The 27,783-nt window shown below is 41.2% G+C and overlaps 1 protein-coding gene across 4 annotated transcripts in view; it reads left to right on the top strand.

Moving 5' to 3' along the window:
- Positions 1-462: 462 nt before the first annotated feature.
- spen (spen family transcriptional repressor) overlaps positions 463-27,783 on the top strand; it is a 52,137-nt gene continuing 24,816 nt past the window's right edge. For 3 of the 4 annotated variants that reach the window (XM_020459554.2, XM_020459555.2, XM_020459557.2), the window contains exons 1-3: positions 463-833; positions 9,591-9,911; positions 15,874-16,467. In XM_020459554.2, the coding sequence (XP_020315143.1) occupies positions 751-833; positions 9,591-9,911; positions 15,874-16,467 (998 nt within the window). In that variant the 5' untranslated portion in view covers positions 463-750. Of the gene's footprint in view, positions 834-9,590; positions 9,912-9,937; positions 11,674-15,873; positions 16,468-27,783 lie in introns of those variants that run through there. The other variant, XM_031803464.1, reaches the window with a different exon arrangement.

Genomic DNA, 27,783 nt, shown 5'->3' with positions numbered 1-27,783 from the left:
TCATTTATTTATTATTTTCAAGAATTTGTCATTCTTGAAAATAATACATTTCTATAAACTTATAAATACCGTATGAGCTTAGTACAAATGTCTAATAAATGTTTTATTCTCCATTGTTTGTTTTTCTCATTTGGGTCTTTGAATAGCAACTGAAGCCTACAGTTATTTTTTTTCTTCTAATACCACTTCTTATGTATACTTTGTGACACAGTTCAATGTCACAAAGTAAAACATTCTTCAGTGGCCTGTTGTAGGACTGCTTGCCAGGTGCTATCTGTCTCTGTGAAACATTCTATTCACACCCTCCTACCCAAACCCCAAACTCACACATCGATACCCACGCATGCGCAAGACGAAAGGCGATCTCGTCTGAAAGCGAAAAAAATAGTTCTCACACAGTGCCACGCGTGCGCTGTGTGCGCCTCATTACGAGCAAGGTTGCTGCATCTTTTTTAGGTAGCTACAAGCGTTCTTTCGACAGCCAAAGGGTCGCATGGTGTCAGGGACGCGCCTAGTCACGGGAACAGTAATACAGCGCGTGCTCGTAAGCCCGGATCGCGCTTAGACAGCAAAGGGAATCAAACAGCGTGCAAGAATTGAACCCCAATGGTTACATTGGGTCAGAACATGCAGTCGATGATCTACGCACAATACTTCGCTGCGCTCAATTTCACAACGTATTTTACTTTGTATCGGAGAAGATAAGGACATCAAACTCATCTGTATGATCGGGGGACAGGAGCGCACAGTATGGTCCGGGAAACCAGACATTTATGGGTGGGAAATTTACCCGAAAATGTACGAGAGGAGAAGATCATTGAACATTTCAAACGGTGAGTAACGCCAAATATTTCACCGAGTAACGTTATCCCACAACTGTCAGCATCTGTCTGCCTGATTCCCCTTAAATCAGAAGGAGATCAATTCTGGATCGAATTGCCCAGGCAAGTGACAGCCTGGCTAACCCACTGCCAACAAACCAGCAACCCAATGCAAACAACTCGGGTGAAGAGGAAGATAGATATTATAACTAACTAAATAACATGAGCTTACCAATTGCTATCTTATAGCCCATTTACCTGGATTTCGAGGTCTTGCAAGCCACTTCTCACACGCGGTGGACTTAGAAATAGCTTAGGTAGCTAGTTAATTACTTTAGAAAACAGCTAGCTAGCGCCACTGAACAATCGTGCCACTGTAGCAGCCTGCTGGTTGCGGTGTGTTAAGACCGAGCGACTTGGCTTGTTTCAAAGTTATGCCATGGTATAGCCTAATTAAAACTTGCCAGTTGTGGAGTGTCTCCAGCAATGGAATTGTAACGAGCCATGCAGTGGCTAGACGTCTGTCAGCAATCAATCATAGTTCTAAAATCAAAACATACTGCCCACGTGCAATGTACTCACACCTTCCAAGCATGTTAATCACTACTTCGCATCAATGTTTTTCCTTGATGCAACTGCTCGCTGTTCAGCCAAGTGATGGTTCATTGTGAGATCAACTGCCATTGCTGGGCCCCACCGCAACATTTGTTGCAAATTTCAAGTAGTTTCAAAGTGTCAAGTTCCGCTGAGGCTCTGCAACGTAAAAAAATATTGAGGTGATGCAGAGCTGCCTTGCCAGCAGCATCATACTGTGTGTGACTATTGGCGTCAATTAGCCAAATAATGGAATTAAATGTCAGTGGTTAGCAGTTGACAATCAACATGTTTTTCAAAATAGACTGAAATGTTAATTGAATGCATGTATGGTTGCTATGATTTGTTATTCAAATGAGTAATATAGCCTAACATTTCGTAGGCCTATAGGTAACAGCCTACAATTTCAAGATTGTCCCCTTCTTTACATTGGTTGCATTCATAAATTGTGTAAACAAACGACAATAATGACGACCATAAGCCCTAATTAAACTGTCAACGTAGGAATAAGAATCACGGTGATTATAAGGCACTGATCATATTCCCTATTGTTAGCCTACATGATTGTCGATATAGCTAACCCTATATAAACTATAGGCTATTGGAACATTATGTTTCACTTCTGAAATGTAAAGGGCGATTTTATTGCCATCGCTCCATTATTATTACTTCACATTTAAATTTTTTTTGTCAAATCAGACTGTGTGATGGATGGTAAACTATATTGCTTTTGTGCATTTAACAAACATTTCCCAACATCTGAATTGGGCTAAATTTGGTTATTGTCTTGACACTGTGCGCTCTAGTTCCTACTGGCTGTCAAAGAAAAAACAGGCCGCCTATCTGTCGAGCCTAGGCAGGAGGAGTAGCCTAATTAAAATACGCGATATCCGTATTATTTCTTTCCGTTAGCTGAAGTGCTGCATTTTTAATTTACAACATTATGGCTGTATGTCCTAAGTGGCCTATTTCTGCCACGGTTTCCAGCGCAGGTTTTGCTATAGAGACAAACAGCGTATTCTCATCAGACCATTATGACTGGCAATTTCTGACTGTATTTTGTAGGTTAATCTCAAACGGATGCTCATTTAGGCCTAGTTTCATTTAATTTAATCCTTAATCTTTGATGTTATGTTCAGATGCATGCAGGAATTCTGGTAACCTATCTGCTTTTCAAATCTTGCGGTGCATTTGTCATCCTTATGACTTTAATGCATTATGTCATAGAAATGTAATATGCATAGACTATTAAAACATTTGACAATTGATCAGACATTTTGATTTTGTTTTGAAGATGAGGCATTCATCGAGGTAATGAGTGCGCATGGAAAAACATTTCGGGTGCTCACTGCTCGTCAAGCAGCTTCTGGTTATATTGTAACAAACAAAGAAGCAGACAGCGTATGCAGGTGCATGACAGCTGAGTGTGTGATAGGAGTCATTGAAGATGGGGGACGGCAGAATGAGTAAGCAGTGTGAACGGGTTTCTAAAATGGCGTCGGAGGCTATTCAATGTGGGAACTGGCATACCTTAGAGTCTACACTTATGGGCATTCTCTGGGTGTCGGTCGGACAATAAGCAGAAATAGATAGATGTGTGTTCTGTGGTTTTCATTTTCTCCCTGAATATAAAAAAGTGTTGTATTGAGTAGCCTAAGCTCCCCAAGACGTTGACAAATAACTCGAATCAGAAATAACATCGTAACTGTAATATTTCAGTTGTTTTATAGACGCCATAGGCTACAATGGAAATACATTTTAAGGCAATAACCCATTTTAATTATAGGCTATATCCAGGGAAACGATTGAAATCACTTTTTCCTCTGTGAAATAAACTTTAATTTTCCTTGCATAAAACAGTTGCACTTTCCGTATTAAAATGTAGAAGCCCATATAGCTATTTTTCTCTTTAGCAAGCCTTATTGGAAGGACAGTGAAATGATCCCATATTGCGTAATGCATCGGGTTTGCACCCACAAGCAAGAGGAGGGCTCCACAGTGCGACCATTTTACTCTTATATGCGCCAAAATATATAGCTTTCAGACCTGATATTTTAATTTAGGAGCACCAGTGCGCTTAGACAAATGAAGGATTCAAGCATTCATTTTTTATTGTGCATGTATTTGTGTGCAGCTAAGTTTTTCAACTTACGCGCACACGTGCTCCTTGTAACAACAACAAAGCTCAGTGTAGAGCCCTAGGTCCTCATTTATAACCTTTTAAGTAAATTAACACGAAACATCTGAGCACAAAAATATTGAGAATTGTTTACATGGCGCACGCCATACATCCCCATGTTTCCCGTTATAAATCAAACCTGTCATAAAAAAAAGTGCGTGCGTTAACGGGCATTATAACGCTGCCTGAAACACGCCCATAATTAATATTTTGTTGTGACAAAACCAGCCTGTATACTTTGGAAGTATTGGAACTAGACCAAGACCGTATCTAAAGGCAATGGCGAACTTGATTAAAATTTATTTGGAGGTGTTGGCAGAACGTTTTTTTTTTTCCAGTGACATTTGCTGTATTCAATTAATCAATCCAATGTATTTATGAAGCGCTTTTTACATCAGCTGATGTCACAAAGTGCTGTACAGAAATCCAGCCTAAAACCCCAAACGGCGAGCAATGCAGGTGTAGAAGCACGGTGGCTAGGAAAAACTCCCTAGAAAGGCTGGAACCTAGGAAGAAACCTAGAGAGGAACCAGGCTATGAGGGGCGGCCAGTCCTCTTCTGGCTGTGCTGGGTGGAGATTATAACAGAACATGGCCAAGATGCTCAAACGTTCATAGATGACCAGCAGGGTCAAATAATAATCACAATCATCACAGTGGTTGTAGAGGGTGCACCTCAGGAGTAAATGTCAGTTGGCTTTTCATAGCTCATCATTCATAGTATCTCTACCGCATCTGCTGTCTCGAGAGAGTTGAAAACAGCAGGTCTGAGACAAGGTAGCACGTTCGGTGAACAGGTCAGGGTTCCATAGCCGCAGGCAGAACAGTTGAAACGAGCAGCAGCACAACCAGGTGGACTGGGGGACAGCAAGGAGTCATCAGGCCAGGTAGTGGGGAGAGGGATAGACACATAAATTCACATCGGATAAGAAAGGAGAAATACTCCAGATATAACAGACTGACCCTAGTCCCCTGACACAAACTATTGCAGCATAAATACTGATTGCAAATTGTTGTGGACCTGTTAACAAATCGTTTGAATGCAGCAATGTTTGCATTCACTTTTTCCCTAACCTAAATATGCTGCACTGTCTGAGAATTCTGAAACATTTTCTGCTTTGAAGAAAACTACGGTAGACCTAGTTAGTTTGCATTGAAGTGTGTAGGCTACCACTATCTGTTCACCTATTACATTCTACTGTATACTATAAACTGTGCTCCCTGCCCGATGCATAGAGCAAAAGCTTGAAATTATAATATCCTTTCTAATAGGCCCAATTTAAATGAGAGATGGACATGGTCATTTGTTGTATGGCTACTTCGGGAATTTGAACTCTGCTGTCTCAACATGGCCAGAAAAGGTGAGGAATTTATTCTGCAATGGTTATGAAAAATGTATATGTTTTTAAATTAAATATTGTCTACTCGAGAGATTTGACTTGCCAAGCGTGTCAAGGCAAAGGGTGTCTACTTTGAAGAATCTCTAATATGAAATATATTGTAACACCTTTTTTTGGTTATTACATGTGTGTTATTTCATAGTTCTGATGTCTTCACTATTATTCTACCATGTAAAAAAATAAAGAAAAACTGAAAAATGTGTCGGTGACCAAACTTTTGACTGGTACTGTATACTGAACAAGAATATAAATGCAGCATGCAACAATTTCAAAGATTTTACTGAGTTACAGTTCATATAAGGAAATCGGTCAATTTTAAATTAACTGGGGCCTTTTCTATGGATTTTACATAACTGGGCAGGTGCACAGCCATGGGTGAGCCTGGGAGGGCATAGGCCCACCCACTGGGGAGCCAGACACAGCCAATCAGTTTTTTTCCCACCACAAAAGTACTTTATTACAGACAGAAATACGCCTCAGCGTTAACTTGAAACGTATAAACGTATAAATGCCAACTTTTGCGTGAAAACAGGCGCACACATATTTTGGGGCATATTTTGTGCGTACCCAATATTTATAAATGAGGCCCCGGAAGAGCAAACCAGGAAATTTCACGTGTGTGTATATATGCTGCATTGTGCAGACCTCAGAGTTCCATCTTTGAATAACTTAAGGGACCTTTCTCATAACTAGAATACATGAAATTGAATGTACAGTATATCAAAAGCGAGTACACCCCTCACATTTTTGTAAATATTTGAGTATCTTTTCATGTGACAACACTGAAGAAATTACACTTTGCTACAATGTAAAGTAGTGAGTGTACAGCTTGTATAACAGTACATTTGCTGTCCCCTCAAAATAACTCGACACACAGCCATTAATGTCTAAACCGCTGGCAACAAAAGTGAGTACACCCCTAAGTGGAAGATGTCCAGATATGGCCCAAAGTGTCAATATTTTGTGTGGCCACCATAATTTTCCAGCACTGCCTTAACCCTCTTGGGCATGGTGTTCACCAGAGCTTCACAGGTTGCCACTGGAGTCCTCTTCCACTCCTCCATGATGACATCACGGAGCTGGTGGATGTTAGAGACCTTGCACTCCTCCACCTTCCGTTTGAGGAATCCCCACAGGTGCTCAATTGGGTTTAGGTCTGGAGACATGCTTGGCCAGTCCATCACCTTTACCCTCAGCTTCTTTAGCAAGGCAGTGGTCGTCTTGGAGGTGTGTTTGGGGTCATTATCATGTTGGAATACTGCCCTCAGTATGTCACAGTACATGTTGGCATTCATGGTTCCCTAAATTAACTATCTCCCCAGTGCCGGCAACACTCATGCAGCCCCAGACCATGACACTCCCACCACCACGCTTGACTGTAGGCAAGACACACTTGTCTTTGTTCTCCTCACCTGGTTGCCGCCACACACGCTTGACACCATCTGAACCACATAAGTTTATCTTGGTTCCAGTAATCCATGTCCTTAGTCTGCTTGTCTTCAGCAAACTGTTTGCGGGCTTTCTTGTGCATCATCTTTAGAAGAGGCTTCCTTCTGGGACGACAGCCATGCAGACCAATTTGATGCAGTGTACGGCGTATGGTCTGAGCACTGACAGGCTGACCCCCCCACCCCTTCAACCTCTGCAGCAATGCTGGCAGCACTCATACGTCTATTTCACAAAGACAACCTCTGGATATGACACTGAGCAAGTGCACTCAACTTCTTTGGTCGACCATGGCGAGGCCTGTTCTGAGTGGAACCTGTCCAGTTAAACCGCTGTATGGTCTTGGCCACCATGCTGCAGCTCAGTTTCAGGGTCTTGGCAATCTTCTTATAGCCCAGGCTATCTTTATGTAGAGCAACAATTATTTTTTTCAGATCCTCAGAGAGTTCTTTGCCATGAGGTGGCATGTTGAACTTCCAGTGAGGGAGTGTGAGAGCGATGACACCAAATTTAACACACCTGCTCCCCATTCACACCTGAGACCTTGTAACACTAACGAGTCACATGACACCGGGGAGGGAAAATGGCTAATTGGTCCCAATTTGGACATTTTCACTTTTGTTGCCAGCGATTAAGACATTAATGGCTGTGTGTTTATTTTGACGGGACAGCAAATTTACACTGTTATACAAGCTGTACACTCACTACTTTACATTGTAGCAAAGTGTCCTTTCTTCAGTGTTGTCACATGAAAAGATATACTCAAATATTTACAAAAATGTGAGGGGTGTACTCTCTTTTGATATACTGTATGTACAGGTAACTCCCAAAATACAGGAAACACTTGAGTACATGAGGGATAGGCCTACAAAGTATATTGAATGCAGGTGCTTCCACACAGGTGTGGTTCCTGAGTTAATTGAAACATTTCAGCTTTAAAATTATGTCAAACAAAGTTTAACAAACCATACAACTCGATGAACAAGGACTACGTTGAACAATTTAAACAGGACATTTCACAAAAACACTTTTAGTGGAGGAACTTTGCAGATGCAAAGTTTGATAACAGAATTACAGTAAAATCTCCCTCAGTTTATGGGACTAAGTTTTCCAAAAACTCTTAAGTATCTGCCCCGAATTAAGATTCAGAGATGTCTGCAGAAAGAATGGGGTGTCAGCTATGACGTGACACCTTGTGTTTCATGATTATTATTTTTGGCTATTGAACTATGGTAGGTGAAGTGGATTCACATCCGGTAACGGAATTACATCATGGGTCTCTGATCTGTATTATACAGAAATGCCTAATTACGGATATGAATATCATTCTCTTACTTCATGGTAATGTATCATGGTACACAAAGGTATAAATATGCAATATTCTTCTTTTGCATATCTGGGTATTATTTGACACGCTGGCTATTATTGTAATGAGTTCTGCCACAAAACAAGAACACTTTTGTTAGTTTCAGATTTGGTCTGGTCAGGACCAATCATAGACATCTATGTTTCTCAAGTTTGGACATCACAGTAGAGTACCTTTTTAAAGTCTATCTACATTATACTGTACTGAACTCTGCTCTACTGTTCTGTTCTCTACGGTGCTGTCCAAACTTGTGAAACATAAATGTCTGTGATTGGTTCAGATTTGGTCCGGCCAGGGTGGACTGACCTAAACTACTTTTTGAAGTCCAGCGTTGGTTGGTGCTCAGTAGTTGAGGATGCTTGTTACAGTACATGTAACTAGGATAGGTGTCATGGTAGGTGCCAGTAAGAGCTGGGTGAGGTAACATTTAACTTGAAAGTGAAAGAAGGGAGAGATTGTCCAGATGGTTTTCACAGTCTTGCTTTGGCCACCAGAAGACAGAAAGAGAAACAGAACAGTTATGACTTGAACATAACAGTATGCCAGTGGAAGGGAGTACAGTAGCAGGTGACCCAACTGTGGTTTGTCTCTAGTATGATTTCCCATTGTAGCCAATTAAATTGCAGTAATTCCGATACTGATTTGGTAACAATTCTGAGTTTTAATCACTTAATAATTCATAAACTTTATCAGTAAAATCATTATAACTAATCGGCAGTCTACCTTTACTTGTTGCTTCTATGAACTTTCATTATCCTCCCCCATGAGGGAGAGAAATTAGAAAATATCTTAAAGATATGTGCACAAGGCAATGTTTCTTAAACTTACAGAAGGCAAATAATTTCTCAAACTAAATAGAAGTGTTGATATTAGTTGTCAGGGGTCTTCAACATTTATTGTGTTTTGATGTATTTCTTATACCGTAAGACTTTTTTTGGTAGGTGTTGTCAAAGACCCCTTTTCCATCTGTTTGACCAGAAATGAAAGCTGTTGGTTGTTGTATAACAAATCACATATATTTGTAAAACATACTCTTAGCTTTCGTTTGACATTCTCCTATGAACTTCACATGTTAGTGCTCATGGGTCAAACGCATTCTATGAAAGAGCCTAGTGTCTGTGGGTTTTGGGGTTTTCCTTTCAATGAAGACAGACAACCAGGTTAGGGAAGTTCCTTACCAATTAGTGACCTTATTTCATCAAACAAGTACAAGGGAGGAGTAGAAACCCGCAAACACTCGGCCCTCCGTAGAATGAGTTTTAGATGTGTTTTGGATGGAAATGCCCTTAAGCAATTAACATAAGCATGATGTTAAGGTCATGAATAAAAATGACCAGTTGCCCATTACTTTGGCTACCATGGCTAGAAGAAAACATCTCAGTGACTTTGAAAGAGGGCCTCGAAGAGCATAGGAAGTTTAAACTACGTGTGCTTGTCACCAGATCTCAAAGCAAATGAGGCCCAACATCCTATTTAGACACTATGTTGGTGTTTCCTTTATTTTGGCAGTTACCTGTATATCGTGCTATGTGCCAAGATTTGTAGTTGCTTGGTTACTGTTGCCTGGTGAGGTTAGGAAATGATAGTGGCCTAATAAATATTTTGTAAGGACCCCCCTTTGTGGACCCCCCTGCACGCACATACACACCTTGTCTCAATTTTATAAAATTCATAGGTCTACTTTACCTATTGACTTGTTTCCATTTCCAATAAGACATTCCAATTGGTATACAACTTAAATCAATAAATAAACCGTTTTCTTTTCATTCTCCATTTCCTCCCTAGATATGGACGGGTGGAGAGTGTCAAGGTCCTTCCAAAGCGGGGGTCAGAAGGTGGAGTTGCAGCCTTTGTGGATTTTGTGGACATTAAAAGTGCTCAGAAGGCACATAATTCAATCAACAAGATGGGGGACAGAGACCTGCGCACTGATTACAATGAGCCAGGCACAATCCCTAGTGCCGTGAGAGGGCTGGACGATAGCCTGTCCTTAGGCTCTCGTGGACGGGATGTTACAGGGTTCATAAGGGTGGCAGGGGGCCCGGTGTATGGGCCCCCTGCATCTCTCCACAGCAGAGAGGGACGCTATGAGCGCAGACTAGACGGGTAAGTGGACAAAGTTTCTCTGAAGGCAGGGGGAACTTGGTTTCTGATAACTCCTTACCCCCAAGCATTTTTCCATCTATTAATTTATAAGCAGGTTCATAAACAGGATTAAATCAGTAGGCATCCCTTCTAAAGTCCTCAGAGCGTTGCCATCGCTCATGGATTGATATGGTAGACACCAAGCTACACTGTAAATGGGCATGTATGTACATTATGCACACAATTGTACTTCTATGTGTGTGGTAAATAGCGTATTGACTGTTGGGGATTATCTTTGTGAGTTTAAACATTCCTGTGAGGTGGATATCCCATTTGCGGAGAGTACGGGGCATATTGGATATCGTAACATTCCTGGGATTAATGGATGCTGGGGAGAGTTTGTTCCAGCGGCCTTCCCTGGGATCTCCCTGATCTGGAGTACCGTGCCCTCCTTGGTGGATTAATGGGTCACCCTATTTTCGTATAACGACCAAGAATACATATTTACACATTTTAAGACTCATTAACTAGTTTTTGGATGAATAGAAATTGGGTTCTCGATCATTCTGCAACCCTTCCAGTGGTGTTTTCAAGTGCAGCGCTTTCCTTGTGGTCCGGAGTCATGTGGATAACCTAACCCGGATATGTATTCCCCTATTGGATTAAAACTGGCCAATCACGAAAGGATATTCTATCATTCGATAAAGGTATGGGTTTTCCGGTTTTGTGATGGGATTATGTTTGATATCAGGGTTTAAGAATTAAATGCTGGGAGACCTCAACTGTTGATCAACTTTGTAGAGAAACGACAAAGGGTGAGCAAATTATACACTTTTTTTTTTTTATCCAAACAAATTTTTGTTGTTGGTTCAAATAATTTGTTATATTTTGCTCTTGAAAGAGTGAGACTTTCCAATGGATGTAGGGGGAAGCATTAAACAGAATCGCGTAGTAGAGGATTGGATTATTTTGGAATCATACAAATCAATACAATTACATGGAAATATGGGGCTGAAGAACATGGGACTGGATGTCAGTGGAGATACCTGCTTTCTGTCAGTGGATTACCTCCCTTCTGAATGTGGAACTACATCTGTCCATCCTTGGATACAATTATTCTCATAATCAGAAAAGAAAACATCCTGTCAACATCAAATAATTAGCCTACTGCCTTTCAGGCAACTGTACCTATGAGGGAGAATCATGGAGTTTAAGACATGGATTACTACTGACAAATAAACTGTTATTACAATATCATTTTTGCTTCAATGGATCTAGTTGGACAATTTCTCAATTTTGCACATAGAATGTGGCGGACTATTAAAGATTAAATACTTTTTTCCCACTAGTGTGCCATGATGTTCCAGACTCATTGCTCATGGGGAATCAATAGAGCACTGTTTACAGAAGCTGGACAATTGTATATAGATTATTGATTTGACTGGACTATGTTGCCTATTTTCCATGAACATTTAAAAATGGATCTGTTATGTTTTATGTAACCATTTTTGAAAGAATAGTTTAGTCTGACTTCCTATGACTATTTTCCACCACAGCAAAATCTTGTTACAATTGGATTAGATTTTTGGATTAGTTGATATTCCAGTCCCTCAAAGCAAGTGACGATTCCCACCATACTGATGAGGATGACTATTTTGAACATAAACCTGCCCGGGATATATAATTTTTTATACTAACCCTACAGTTTTCCTTTTTGCTCACAAAGTTCTGTCTCCCTAGATTGTATTTGGAATTGTAGATCGGGTTACCGCTGTTTCAAAAGGTTGGTATATCCTGCCTTGTGTATTTTAGCTGTTCTCTCTAACCCCTAGTTTGAACCCCTGTCTCTCTCCATATTTCCTACTAACAGAAATTGCTTCTTGTTGTTATTTGCAGATTATGTACCTTTTTCCGGCAGTCCCGCTCACCCTGAACCTACTCGACCCACTTCCCAGCTCCTAATCCCCTAGTCAATAGTACCTTGTTACTTAGGCATTTTTCACATTAAGTGAAATGAGAGTGAAAAATTGACACAGATCAAATGTTCTAAACAGAGGGATGCACCTCGAATGTTTTTTAAAAAACAATGAACGATTACATCATATTTAATAGTTGTGTGTGTTAACAAAAATAAGATTTAGATTCAACCTACTTTGAATTGCTACTGTATATTACATTTCACTGTCAGATTTGTCATGACTAAAGGGTTTATGACAATGTTTAGAAGGCTATGGCAATGTCTCGTTTTGTCAGTGGCTGAACCTTTTTCTTCTGAGCCAAAGAGTAGGATATCTCCAGGAACAGATTAACTTGTGCATACCATTTTCATGTCTCCATGTCCAGTATGACGGAAGTTAGAGGTAGTTTTACAAGCCAATGCTAGCTGGCGTTACCCATAGACTTCCAGTCATTGGGCAATCTGCTAGCATGCTTTGCCCAAGATTATCACAAGACGTGAACAAAATGCTTCAGTGAGTTGTATTTTCCTTAAACTTTCTGAAGAGGCAAAGCGGGAATGCCCCCTTCTGTTTGTTTACCACTTTGTGTAGCTGTTAGGGATAATGCTAATGATAACAGTCTTCTGGTAGATGGAAAAGCTTTCTCAATTAAATGTTAACTACAAAGTAGCCTATGCCTGCCTTGTAGAATTACATGATTATTTGCATCAATCCAGTGGCAATCTTTTTGTTTGTTGCTTTTAGCAAACTCCGTAATAACGTGCACTACAGAAACACCCCAAACCAAACAAGTCTCTTGCTGGTGCAGACTTGAATTAAAGGGTATCATCTCCACATCTCCAAAAAATGTACATTTTTCTTAGATTTTTCCCAGACCTCTAAAGTGGTCTCCTGATGTCGTTTGAGCGTTGTTGTGGACTTAGGACATCCAATTTTGTTATTGTTCTATTAAAGTGATTTCTAGAGAGAACCTGAAAAAACTAAATGGAATTTGGGGAAAAAATCAATAGAGTTACGCAATAAATAATACAGATTTTATAGTGCCCTACAATAGGTGTGGTTTTGAAACGTATCATTAAACTTCCATCATACTCATCACTGTATTCAGAAAGGAAGTTATGGTAAAGGTTTATTTTACAGATGGCTTATGTACCAGGTAGTTATTTTAGTCGTTATAATTTGGTTTCTTTGAGATTCATGGACTTAAGTGTCACTATCTACCATTTAGTACCAGGCAGTTACCAATTGTTTTATTCCTTCAGGTGCAAAAAGTACTAGAAAGACCGTATCCCATTGTTACCACAGTTTTTTTTAAAGGTACCATCTTAAACTAGGCTGTATAAAGTGTTACCGAAGTTAGATCCAGCACATTCTAAACTGCATCTCAATAAGTCTGATTCATCTCATACTTATGAAATGGGTAACTAATCATCTAACATGCTGGCCACACCGCTCGTGTCACGTGCGCGGGCATTACAAAATAAATGTACACGTTATTCTATCATTGCACCGACACTGCTCGCGCGCGTCAACAAGTGTCTGTTTAGCCAGGCACTGAAATAGAACTTGCTTCTATTTGTGACGCGCTGCAAGTCCTGCTTCTCCCATCCCCTCATTGGTTTTTCAGCGCAAATATCCACACAGGTGATTGAAAGATAAGCTGAGGTCCCAACTCCAGTCCAGTTGGTGGCGGTAATGCACCTTAAAGTTGGTTGCCAACCTCTATATAAAGTCCAAAGAAGAAGAATTCTGAAGGAGGAGAGATTACTGGAAACAAACTCTGTTTACCCTTTTATTTGTGATTTAATTGTCGGTGTAGAGGACCTTGTGCATTTCAGGTAAAATAACAACCCAAAGTTTATATCCCAGGACAAATTAGCTAGCAACAGCAAGTTAGCTAGCTAAATCTTTTCAACCTGTCTCCAAATTAATATAATTGGTTCAAAGTTCTTTTTGATAATTCAGCCAGCGTGTCCTGATTGTTGTCTGGTGTGGGTGGACAAAATCAACATGCGCGCGGTCTGGTCAGCATGTTAGTGTGATTCTTACATTTTATTCTCAGTGGAGACGACTTGTTTTGTGTTCAATTTTTAAGTAGGCATGACATTTTTTTTTAAATGTATTCCTCCCCCTCTAATATTTGTTGCTAAATCGCTACCTCGTTAACTCACACATTTTTGATAGACCCCAACAGCCTCTTTATTGAAGTGGTGGTGTACCTGCTGTAAGAACATACATTAGTATAAGTGTATTCATCAGCAGAGCATATGATTACATTTCAGTGTACATAAAATCTTTAAAATTGGAATGGTGTTTTTACTGTTTTAGGCATTCCGACAGATGAAGGCTCTCGCACCTTGACAATCTACCAGTTAGGAGGTCTGGTGATTTTTGTAGTTGATAACTTGCTATCTAATCTTTAGAAACTGCTGCATTTTTGTAATGATTCCAGCAATTGAATATGGATCAGTGCAGTATATTTCTCGCTAGCAGCTACCGCTGCGCAATTCCCTAAAAGCTCAAATAACTAGTTGTGCAACAACATTATGATTTTATTTGCACAATACAGTGAAAACCCCAAAAAATAATTGCAATTACACAGTTATCATAATATCAAAATCTTATTCTCGACATCCCTAATGGCAAGCTCAATAGATTATTATTATTGAGCTTTCGTCAAAGAATCCTCCATTTGCAGCAATTAGTCTTGCAGGCCTTTGGCATTCTAGTTGTCGATTTGTTGAGGTAATCTGAAGAGATTTCACCCCATGCTTCCTGAAGCACCTCCCGCAAATTGGATTGGCTTGATGGGCACTAGTTACGTACCATATGGTCAAGCTGCTTCCACAACAGCTCAGTAGGGTTGAGATCTGGTGTGTGCTGGCCACTCCATTATAGACAGAATACCAGCTAACTGCTTCTTCCATAAATAGTTATTGCATAGTTTGGAGTTGTGCTTTGGGTCATTGTTCTGTTGTAGGAGGAAATTGGCTTCAATTAAGCAATGTCCACAGGGTATGGCATTGCAAAATGGAGTGATGGCCTTCTTCAAGATCCCTCTTACCCTGTACAAATCTCCCACTTTAACACCACCAAAGCACCCCCAGACCATCACATTGCCTCCACCATGCTTGCCAGATGGCGTCAAGCACTCCTCCAGCATCTTTTTAAAATATTTTTTAATTTTTTTCTGGCCATTTTAAACACCTTTTAAAATTTGGAACACCGGAGTGATGGTTGCTGATAATGGGCCTCTGTACGCCTATGTAGATATTCCATAAAAAATCTGCCGTTTCCAGCTACAATAGTCATTTACCCCGTTAACAATGTCAACACTGTATGTCTGATCAATGTTGTTATTTTAATGGACAAAAAATGAAATTTCCTTAGTTTCTAAGTGACCCCAAACTTTTGAACGGTAGTGTATACATTTTTTGCGTTTAGGTTTTAGCATTAAATCCATTGGGAATGCCCCAGACTCTTGTTTTTCCAGATCAGGGTGTGCTCTATATTATGGGCCATAAGAAATATATCAACTTTCTTTCTGCGTTTCAGTCGAGTACATGTAATACAGTGTCTAAAATATCTACTCCTTTTAATTTAGGTTCTTACCAGTTTTCAATACATTTCCAAATATTTTATATAAATTGCCATGCCTAGTTAGTAGCAGTTAAACATTTTCATTTAGATAATCTGAAAGTATCTAGACAAATATAGGTGACAAATTCTGCAGAAATTAATGAGCGATATGAATTCATTAGAACATTTTACAAATATTTTAAACTAAATATATTGCTAATGTAAAGTATGATATGTCAATTGAAATGTTTACTGTATATCGTTTCAAACAGATACCCCATTTGAACACTCAACTTGACTGCTGTCTTAGTTATTTGATAACCTGATATACTTTTATTTACCACCATGTGAAGCTCAACTAGTTTTGTATTTAGTGTCAAAAAGCATAATGTGTATCTCTTTCTCTCTCACCATTTTCTCCTTCCATCCCTATCCCTGTCACTCAGGACTGCTGAAATTCGGGATCGAGCATATGATCACAGTGCCTATGGTCATCACGAGCGTGCTAGCAGCAGCTTTGACCGGCAGCGTCACTACGACACAGACTATTACCGAGATACCAGGGAGAGAATGCTTAACTCTGTGACTGGAACTGCCTGTGGAGGTGGTGGGGCTGTCTCTGCAGGGATCAGTGGAGGGGTTGTAGGTGCTGGCATCAGTGGAACAGGTGGTGGGGCTGTGGCTGGAGGAAGTGGAGGATCTTCATCTGTTGGTGTGGGATACTATCGTTCACATAGCCGAAGCCCTAGCCACTTTGATACACCAGAACCTCGATATGAGCCTCGTGCCAGAGAACCATTTATACTGGCCAGCGTAGTTCACAGGGATTTGTACCAAGAAGAGGGAGGTCGGCGTAGAGATCGGTCTTACCACGACAGTCGCAGCCGATCTCCACACTCTACACATTCACGTAACCCCTCTCCACAAAGGTTGTCGACTCAGGCATCCCGGCCTCCCCGCTCCCACAGTGGCTCTGGCTCTCGCAGCCGTTCCTCCAGTTCCGACTCAGTCAGCAGTACCAGCAGCAGCACCAGTGGCAGGTAGGTAGAGCGAGTGCTCATTAGTTTCACTTTCATGCATTCCGTCCCCTGCAGTTATCACATGGTGTCTGTGCCCATCCTTCTGCTTTACTCAGAGTACAACTTGCTCAATGAAATAATGAATCTAAAATGTTTCTTAAACCAGAAGCATAGTTAGCCACCCAAATTTAGTACTTAGCCACCCACATTCAAAGTTATGTTAATCTCAAAATGCAACCCAAGCTCAGCAAAAAAAGAAACGTCCTTTCACTGTCAACTGCATTTATTTTCAACAAACTTAACGTGTAAATATTTGTATGAACATAAGATTCAACAACTGAGATATTAAACTGAACAAGTTCCACAGACACGTGACTAACAGAAATTGAATAATGTGTCCCGGGAACAAATGGGGGGTCAAAATCAAACGTAACAGTATCTAGTGTGGCCACCAGCTTCATTAAGTACTGCAGTGCATCTCCACCTCATGGACTGCACCAGATTTTCCAGTTCTTGCTGTGAGATGTTACCCCACTCTTCCACCAAGGCACCTGCAAGTTCCCAGACATTTCTGGGGGGAATGGCCCTAGACCTCACCCTCCGATCCAACAGGTCCCAGACGTGCTCAATGGGATTGAGATCCGGGCTCTTCGCTGGCCATGGCAGAACACTGACATCCCTGTCTTTCAGGAAATTACTCACAGAATGAGCAGTATGGCTGATGGCATTGTCATGCTGGAGGGTCATGTCAGGATGAGCCTACAGGAAGGGTACCACATGAGGAAGGAGGATGTCTTCCCTGTAACGCACAGCTTTGAGATTGCCTGCAATGACATCAAGCTCAATACGATGATGCTGTGACACACCGCCCCAGACAATGACGACCCTCCTCCTCCAAATCGATCCCGCTCCAGAGTACAGGCCTCGGTGTAACGCTCATTCCTTCGACGATAAACACGAATCCGACCATCACCCCTGGTGAGACAACTGTGACTCGTCAGTGAAGAGCACTTTGTGCTAGTTGTCTGGTCCAGCAACGGTGGGATTGTGCCCATAGGTGACGTTGTTGCCGGTGATCTCTGGTGAGGACCATTTCTTACAACAGACCTACAAACCCTCAGTCCAGCCTCTCTCAGCCTATTGAGGACAGTCTGAGCACAGATGGAGGGATTGTGCGTTCCTGGTGTAACTTGGGCAGTTGTTGTTGCTGTCCTGTACCTGTCCCGCAGGTGTGATGCTCGGATGGACCCTGTGCAGGTGTTATACGTGGTCTGCCACTGCGAGGACGATCAGCTGTCCATCCTGTCTCCCTGTGGCACTGTCTTAGGCGTCTCACAGTACAAACATTGCAATTTATTGCCCTGGCCACATCTGCAGTCCTCATGCCTCCTTGCAGCATGCCTAAGGCACATTCACGCAGATGAGCAGGGACCCTGGGCGTCTTTCTTTTGGTCTTTTCAGAGTCAGTAGAAAGGCCTCTTTAGTGTCCTAAGTTTTCATGACCATGACCTTAATTGCCTACCGTCTGTAAGCTGTTAGTGTCTTAACGACCGTTCCACAGGTGCATGTTCATTAATTGTTTATGGTTCATTGAACTAGCATGGGAAACAGTGTTTAACCCCTTTACAATGAAGATCTGAAGTTATTTGGATTTTTACTAATTATCTTTGAAAGACAGGGTCCTGATAAAGGGATGTTCATTTTTATTTTTAGTTTAGTTATGTTTAGTTATGGGTGATTCCTTATGAAACTAGAACAGAACAAGACCATACATTTTTTGATTTTCATATAATATTATCTATAGAAGTGACATTTAGAGAAAGGATTGTTTACATATATTTGACGTTTGTATCTTAAAGCATCTGGACTCTCTCTAAAATGATCAGCCAAAATTGTTGCAACCCCTAATACTAGCCGGTTCAACCTCTTTGTCTGAGATTCCCAAAGATTGGAAGGCTGCCGCGATCATCCCCCTCTTCAAAGGAGGAGACACTCTATACCCAAACTGCTACAGACCTATATCTATCCTACCCTGCCTTTCTAAGGTCATCGAAAGCCAAGTTAACAAACAGATTACCAACCATTTCGAATCCCACTGTACCCTCTCCGCTATGCAATCTGATTTCAGAGCTGGACATGGGTGCACCTCAGCCATGCTCAAGGTCCTAAACGATATCATAACCGCCATCGATAAGAGACATTACTGTGCAGCCGTATTCATCGACCTGGTCAAGGCTTTCGACTCTGTCAATCACCGCATTGTTATCGGCAAACTAAACAGCCTTGGTTTCTCAAAATACTGCCCTGCCTGGTTCACCAACTACTTCTCTGATAGAGTTCAGTGTGTCAAATCGGAGGGCCTGTTGTCCAAAACTCTGTCAGTCTCTATGGGGGGGCCACAGGGTTCAATTCTCGGGCCGACTCTCTTCTCTGTATACATCAATGATGTTGCTCTTGCTGCTGGTGATTCTCTGATCCACCTCTACGCAAGCGACACCATTCTGTATACTTCTGTCCCTTCTTTGGACACTGTGTTAACTAGCCTCCAGACCAGCTTCAATGCCATACAACTCTCCTTCCGTGGCCTCCAACTGCTCTTTAATGCAAGTAAAACTAAATGCATGCTCTTCAACCTGCCCGCCTGTCCAGCATCATTACTCTGGACGGTTCTGACTTAGAATATACAAATACTACAAATACCTAGGTGTCTGGTTAGACTGTAAACTCTCCTTCCAGACTCACATTAAGCATCTCCAATCCAAAATTAAATCTAGAATCGGCTTCCTATTTCACAACAAATCATCCTTCACTCATGCTGCCAAACATATTCTCGTAAAACTGACCATCCTGCAGATCCTCGACTTCGGCGATGTCATTAACAAAGTAGTCTCCAACACTCTACTCAGACTGCATCCAATTTGCTATCACAGTGCCATCCGTTTTGTCACCAAAGCCCAGTATACTACCCACCACTGCGACCTGTATGCTCTCGCTGGCTGGCCCTAGCTTCATACTCGTCGCCAAACCCACTGGATCCAGGTCATTTATAAGTCTTTGCTTGGTAAAGCCCCGCCTTATCTCAGCTCACTGGTCACCATAGCAGCACCCACCCGTAGCACGCACTCCCACCCGCGCTCCAGCAGGTATATCTCACTCGTCACCCTCAAAGCCAATTCCTCCCTCCTTCGGCCGTCTTTCCTTCCAGATCTCTGCTGCCAATGACTGGAACGAACTGCAAAAATCACTGGAGCTGGAGACTCATATCTCCCTCAAGACGAATAAATAAATACAGTATGGGGATGAGGTAGTTGGATGGCCTTTGTACAGGTGCAGTGATCTGTGAGTTGCACCCCAGTATCTCTACTTGCACATTCGTCTTCTGCACATCAATCACTCCAGTGTCTAATTGGTATATTGTAATTACTTCGCCACCATGGCCTATTTATTGCCTTACCTCCCTTATCTTACCTCATTTGCACACACTGTATATAGATTTTCTTCAACTGTGTTATTGACTGTATGTTTTGTTTATTCCATGTGTAACTCTGTGTTGTTGTATGTGTCGAACTGCTTTGCTTTATTCTTGGCCAGGTCGCAGTTGTAAATGAGAACTTGTTCTCAACTAGCCTACCTGGTTAAATAAAGGTGAAAAATAAATAAATAAATTGAAATCAAAATACTAGTCATATTACAGAGCAAGCAGTAAAGCTTTATATGACACCAACTTGTGCTTTGTAGCACTTACAGATGAAACATTATTGAGTCTTAAAGGAGGCCTGGGTGCGTCCAAAATAGTACAATTATTCCAGCTTCATTTAATTATTTCTCAATTATGTTAAGGATCGGACCCTTTACCCCCCCCCCAATTTTCACCTAATATGACACCCGACTCTAACTGCCTGTAGCTCAGGACCTGAAGCAAGCATATGCATATTCTTGATACCATTTGAAAGGAAACACGTTGAAGTTTGTGGAAACACGAAGTTAATGTAGTTGAATATAACACATTTAGATCTAGTAAAAGATAATACAAAGAAAAAAATGTGTATTTTAAATGTAATTTCTTTGAAATGTAAGTAAGGCCATAATGAATTATTCCAGCCCAGGTGAAATTTTGATTTTGGCAGCAGTGTGTGCAAAGTTTTAGACTGATTTTTGTATTATGAACAAATTCTTATTTTCAATAACTGCCTAGGAACAATGGGTTAACTGCCTTGTTCAGGGGCAGAACGACAGATTCTTACCTTGTCAGCTCGGGGATTCGATCTTGCAACTTTTCCGTTACTAGTCCAACACTCACCACTAGGCTACATACTGCGCCAATGAACCATTGCATATCTGTTCAAAATGTTCTATCAAGACTCTCCAAATGTGCCTAATTGGTTTATTAATACATTTTCTAGTTCATAATTGTGCACTCTCAAACAATAGCATGGCATTCTTTTCACTGTAATAGCTAGTGTAATTTGGACAGTGCAGTTTGACTAACAAGAATTTAAACTTTCTGCCCATATCAGATATGTATATGTCTTGGGAAATGTTTTTGTTACTTACAACTTCATGCTAATCATATCCCTTGGAGGTTAAAGGGATACTTCAGGATTTTGGCTATGAGGCCCTACTTTCCCAGAGTCAGATGAACTCGTGGATACCATTTTTATGTGTATTGTGCAGATGGAAGGAAGTTGCCAACTAGCACTAGGGCAAATGCTCACTAGCACTAGGGCAAATGCTCACTAGCGCTAGGGCAAATGCTCACTAGCGCTAGGGCAAATGCTCACTAGCGCTAGGGCAAATGCTCACTAGCGCTAGGGCAAATGCTCACTAGCGCTAGGGCAAATGCTCACTAGCGCTAGGGCAAATGCTCACTAGCGCTAGGGCAAATGCTCACTAGCGCTAGGGCAAATGCTCACTAGCGCTAGGGCAAATGCTCACTAGCGCTAGGGCAAATGCTCACTAGCGCTAGGGCAAATGCTCACTAGCGCTAGGGCTGGAAGTCTATAGTATCTGCTATAAAGAAACTACCTCCAACTTCCTTCATACTGGATGCAGAGACATATAAATGGTATCCATAAGTTCATTTAAGGTAGATAAAGGGCCTAATTTGCCAAAATCTCGAAGTATCCCTTTAAGATACAATCGTTCCTCCAAAAGACCATTCTATAGATAAAATTGTGAAAATTCCCAAAATCATGGTGGTGTTTTGTTCTAGAGTTGTGAGGAATCACCCTTATGTAATGCTTTATGATAACCAATTGTTATGAAAAGCATGCCCCCGCAAGAACTTAAAAGGGCTAGCTTATTCATCTTGCTTATGTCATATGATTTGATTTCACTCAACTCAAATTGATAGTAGTTTAAGCGCCTCTGGCTCACAAACGTCTGAGTGAAATTAAAGCTAGTTAGCGTTATTAGCATCGGAACTCCTGTTCAGTGTGCACCAACTTGGCTTTGACGAATGTAATGCAGTGAACTCGATAGTAGAAAATGGTTCTAATTTTTTTTATTTTTTTTATTGTACAATACTATTTCCACTTGCTTATTCGGTGTGAATTTCTCAGAACCACTAAATTCCTTAAAGATTTGGGTGTGAAATGCTAAAACAAGGTTATTCAAATCTTACCCTGGGAGGTCCAGAGTACTGCTGGTTTTCTGTTCTACCTGATAATTATTGCACCCCCCTGCTGTCCTATGTCTAAATCAGTCCCTGATTAGAGGTGACAAATTAAAAAGCAGTGGAACTGGCTTCGAGGTCCAGCTTTGAATTTGAGGGTACTAGAATTTAAAGCCCCACTAATCTTGAGCCGAAGTAACTCCTTGGAAATCTGGTATAAATGTGCTAACAAATTCCAAAAACCGGCTTCGAAAAGGAAATTGATATGGTATGACAGTGAAAATATGCAAGGAGACTTCTTTAGCACAGCAAGAATAAGTAGGTTATATAATTTAAGCAGTTTCATTGGTTATTTGAGAGCATTGCGATCTGACACACCAGACTGTGCAGCTTGACATGCTTGGTGGTTTCAGGAAGAAATGCTACAGGGAATTTTTTGGAGACTGCTGATGTATTTTCTCACTGCCCACCTCTGTGTATGGGTAATGCCCCCCCCACTCCCTCCCACCCTGAGATCCAGTTAGAACTGGACATTTCTAGCCACTGCTGGCTCCCTGCCCACTCCCACAGGCCAGGCTCCATAAGCAGCACTTATGGGAGTGTCTGAGGGAAGGAGGAGGAGCAGAGGCAAACAAATAGCAAAGGGAAGGCTGGAAAATTGAGAAGGGCATGAGAATAGTGGGGTGTACTACTAAAGGGATGCACGGCTTATGAAATGTCTATTGCAAGTGTGAACATATCTGGTCATGTTTACTACTGTGGGACAGTATACTGTGATATTAAAAACTATTTGAGCATAATTTAGCAAAGCAAACTAAATTACCATCTCACAAGAGATTGAAGTGGAATGGTAGAACTGTACAATGAAAATACGAAGGTAATTGTTTCATTTTTATGCCATATGAGGGTTGCGGCTCATATATTTATTTTCTAAAACATTTCCTTTTTTTGCTCCCTTTGTTACTTCTGTTGTAAAATATATTATTCCATCTAACACAAGCAGTATAATTTCAAAACTGCTCTCTATTTGCTCTATAAAAGCCAGTGTCTTTCCGTTTTGTCATCTACCTGGTGAGTCACTGTTTTCTAAAATTGGAATCTATGCACTTGTGATCTATTGTAGTTCTCAGCGGCTCTCCAACCTTGGTTGTTAGTCATGGTGATTTGATTCAAATCCATATGGGCACGATCTGCTGAATGGACTCATGGATAACTCATATATATTCACAAACACGGTGAACAGATGTACAGAATATTCTGCTTCAACAAATAAATAGGAAAAAACAATCTCAACAGATTTGATTCCATTTGTATGAATTGTGAGAACAGTGCCACTCAAAGACAGATAATGGTATTACATATTCCTTTATGCTAGGGTAACCTTCATTATTTCCAACTTCATATAGAAGTTTGTTCAACATGATTGTTGAGTGTACTGGGTGATTCTCACAAAACTGGCATGTGACAATGTTTTACCAAAAAAATAGATTCTACACCATAATTCCTCTTGGATCAATAAGATTAGCTTCTGTAGTTATCTATTTCATAATTATTGTTATGTTTATTGATCAGATATCATGCATTTAACCACAATTTCCACAACTATCAATACAAAAACTCTCATTACCACAACAGTTGTCGAAGTCCAAAAAAGTGGGAAACAAATCTATTTGTAATATTTAACATTGTTCACCTAATGAAAAGGCTTAAGTGAATGTATTTTGTAATATATCTCATTACCGCAACACAACCTTCTTCTGAATCTTGTTTTTTGTCATAATTACTTGTGTATGTAAAGTTGAAGTCGGAAGTTTACATACACTTAGTTTGGAGTCATTAAATCTAATTTTTCAACGACACCACAAATGTCTTGTTAATTAACGGGAAGTCCGTTATGACATATACTTTGCATGACACAAGGAATCTTTCCAACAATTTGTTTATTTACAAACAGATTATTTATCTTATAATTCACTGTATCACAATTCCAGTTGGTCAGAAGTTTACATGTGTAACAGTATAGCTTCCGCCCCTCTCCTCGCCCCAGCCTGGGCTCGACCAGGGACCCTCTACACACATCAACAACTGACACCCAACGAAGCATTGTTACCAAACGCTCCACAAAAGTCGCGGCCCTTGCAGAGCAAGGGGAACAACTACTTCAAGTTCTCAGAGCGAGTGACGTCACCGATTGAAACGCTATTAGCGCGCACCCTGCTAAATAGCTAGCCATTTCACATTGGTTACACATGCACTAAGTTGACTGTGCCTTTTAAACAGCTTGAAAAATTCCAGAAAATTATGTCATGGCTTTAGAAGCTTCTGATAGGCTAATTGACATAATTTGAGTCAATTGTAGGTGTACCTGTGGATGTATTTCAAGGCCTACCTTCAAACTCAGTGCCTCTTTGCTTGACCTCATGGGAAAATCAAAAGAAATCAGCCAAGACCTCAGAAAAACAATTGTCGACCTCCACACATCTGGTTCATCCTTGGGAGCAATTTCCAAATGCCTGAAGGTACCACGTTCATCTGTACAAACAATCGTACACAAGTATAAACACCATGGGACCACACAGCCATCATACCGCTCAGGAAGGAGACACTTTCTGCCTCCTAGAGATTAATATACTTTGGTGTGAAAAGTGCAAATCAATCCCAGAACAAAAGCAAAGGACCTTGTGAAGATGCTGGAGGAAACGGGTACAAAAGTATCTATATCCACAGTAAAACAAGTCCTATATCGACATAACCTGAAAGGCCGCTCAGCAAGGAAGAAGCCACTGCCCCAAAATCACCATAAAAAAGCCAGACTACGGTTTGCAACTGCACATGGGGACAAAGATCGTACTTTTTGGAGATATGTCCTCTGGTCTGATGAAACAAAAATGGAACTGTTTGGCCGTAATGACCATCGTTATGTTTGGAGGAAAAAGGGGGAGGCTTGCAAGCCGAGGGAACACCATCCCATCCGTGAAGCATGGGGGTGGCAGCATCCTGTTGTAGGGGTGCTTTGCTACAAGAGGGACTTGTGCCCTTCACAAAATAGATGGCGTCATGAGGAAGGAAAGTTATATGGATATATTGAAGAAACATCTCAAGACAGTCAGGAAGTTAAAGCTTGGTCACAAATGGGTCTTCCAAATGGCCAGCAAACTTCCAAAGTTGGAACAAAATGGCTTAAGGACCACAACGTCAAGGTATTAGAGTGGCCATCACAAAGCCCTGACCTCAATCCTATAGGAAATGTGTGGTCTGAACTGAAAAGGCATGTGCGAGCTAGGAGGCCTACAAACCTGACTCAGTTACACCAGCTCTGTCAGGAGGAATGGGCCAAAATTCACCCAACTTACTGTGGGAAGCTTGTGGAAGGAACTTGGGTCAAAAAACGTTTGACCCAAGTTAAACAATTTAAAGGCAAATCTACCAAATACTAATTGAGTGTATTACATTTGTAAATAAAAGCTGAAATCATTCTCTCTACTGTTATTCTGACATTTCACATTCTTAAAATAAAGTGGTGATCCTAACTGACCTAAGACAGGGATTTTTTACTAGGATTAAATGTCAGGAACTGCGAAACGGAGTATAAATTTTGATCAGGTGTATGTAAACTTCCGACTTCAACTGTATGTATGCTATTTTTATGTACGCATTTTTGATAGTGTCCCTTTTGTTCTTTATCAGATTTATCAAAAATTCCTAAAGTATACGTTTTACTTTTCGTGATATTTATTAAATATTGCTGCATTATGGTAATGATGAGCAGTTTTCGGAAATTAGTGTTGCATTGTTTGCCATTGGAAAAACTGTACATTTGTAAATCCCAAATGCTTTACGTAATAGTAAAATCAATGATCTTAATGCAATTGTGTAAAATAACCCTTTAGCATAATTATAAGTACTGTAATTATGTGCATGTGTTTTCAAAAGTGGACTTAAGTATAAGGTAAAAAAAAAACTTGTAATTTCTCCAAGGTCTTTAGGATGTGGATATGTGTGATTCTAAGGTATTTTAGATGCATTTCTACATTGACATACCACCTTTTTTTTACATACCACCACAGTCAGAGGCTGGCACTAAAACCGCATTGAATGAGCTGTATTCCGCCATAAGCAAACAAGAAAACGCTCACCAGAGGTGGCGCTCCTAGTAGCCGGGAACTTTAATGCAGGGAAACTTAAATCCGTTTTACCAAATTTCTATCGGCATGTTACATTTGCAACAAGAGGAAAAAGACCTCTGAACCACCTTTACTCCACAAACAGAGACACATGCAAAGCTCTCCCTTGCCCTCCATTTGACAATTCTGACCATAATTCTATCCTCCTGATTCCTGCTTACAAGCAAAACTTAAAGCAGGAAACACCAGTGACTAGATCAATATAAAAGTGGTTAGATGAAGCAGATGTTAAGCTACAGGACTGTTTTGCTATCACAGACTGGAATATGTTCCGGAATTCCGCCGATAGCATTGAGGAATACACCACATCAGTCATTGGCTTCATCAGTAAGTGCATCGACGAAGTCATCCCCACAGTGGCCGTACGTACATACCAGAACCAGCCGCACTGAGTTAAAGGGAGGAGCTGCCGCTTTCAAGGAGTGGGACTCCAACCCGGAAGCTTATAAGAAATCCCACTATGCCCTCTGACGAACCATCAAATAGACAAAGCGTCAATACAGGACAAAGATCGAATCGTACTACACCTCTGATGCTCGTCGGATGTGGCAGGGCTTGCAAACCATTAGACTACAAAGGGAAGCACAGCAGAGAGCTGCCCAGTGACACGAGCCTATCAGACCAGCTAAACTACTTCAATGCTCGCGTCAAGGCAAATAACACTGAAACATGCATGAGAGCACCACGCTCTCCACAGCCGATGTAAGACCTTTAAACAGGTCAACATTCAGACGGATTACCAGGATGTGTACTGCGAACATGCGCTGACCAACTGGCAATTGTCTTCACTGACATATTTTCAACCCCTCCCTGTCCGAGTCTGTAATACCAACATGTTTTAAGCAGACTGCCATAGTGCCTGTGCCCAAGAACACTAATGCAACCTACCTAAATGACTAACGACCTGTAGCACTCACGTCTGTAGCCATGAAGTGCTTTGAAAGGCTGGTCATGGCTCACATCAATGCCATTATCCCAGAAACCCAAGACCCACTCCAATTTGCATACCGCCCAACAGATCCACAGATGATGCCATCTCTATTGCACTTCACACTGCCCTTTCACACCTAGACAAAAGGAACACCTATGTGAGAATGCTCTTCATTGACTACAGCTCAGCGTTCAACGCCATAGTGCCCTCAAAGCTCATCAATAAGCTAAGGACCCTGGGACTAAACACCTCCCTCTGCAACTGGATCCTGGCCTTCCTAACGGGCCGCCCCCAGGTACTAAGGGTAGGTAACATTCTGGGGCCAAGCTTCCTGCCACCCAGAACCTCTATCAGGCGGTCTCAGAAGAAGGTCCTAAAAATTGTCTAAGACTCCAGCCACTCCAGTCATAGACTGTTCTCTCTGCTACCGCACGGCAAGTGGTACCGGAGTGCCAAGTCTAGGTCCAAGAGGCTTCTAAACAGCTTCTAACCCCAAGCCATAAAATTCCTGAACACCTAATCAAATGACTACCCAGACTATTTGCATTGCCCCCCTTCCCCTCTTTTTTTACACCGCCTCTTCTCTCTGTTGTTATCTATGCATAGTC

Source organism: Oncorhynchus kisutch, linkage group LG24 (assembly GCF_002021735.2).
Source record: "Oncorhynchus kisutch isolate 150728-3 linkage group LG24, Okis_V2, whole genome shotgun sequence".
In the NCBI taxonomy this organism is placed as follows: Eukaryota; Metazoa; Chordata; class Actinopteri; order Salmoniformes; family Salmonidae; genus Oncorhynchus; species Oncorhynchus kisutch.
The sequence above is the reverse complement of the archived record's forward strand: the minus strand, read 5'-3'. Positions and strand labels throughout refer to the sequence as shown.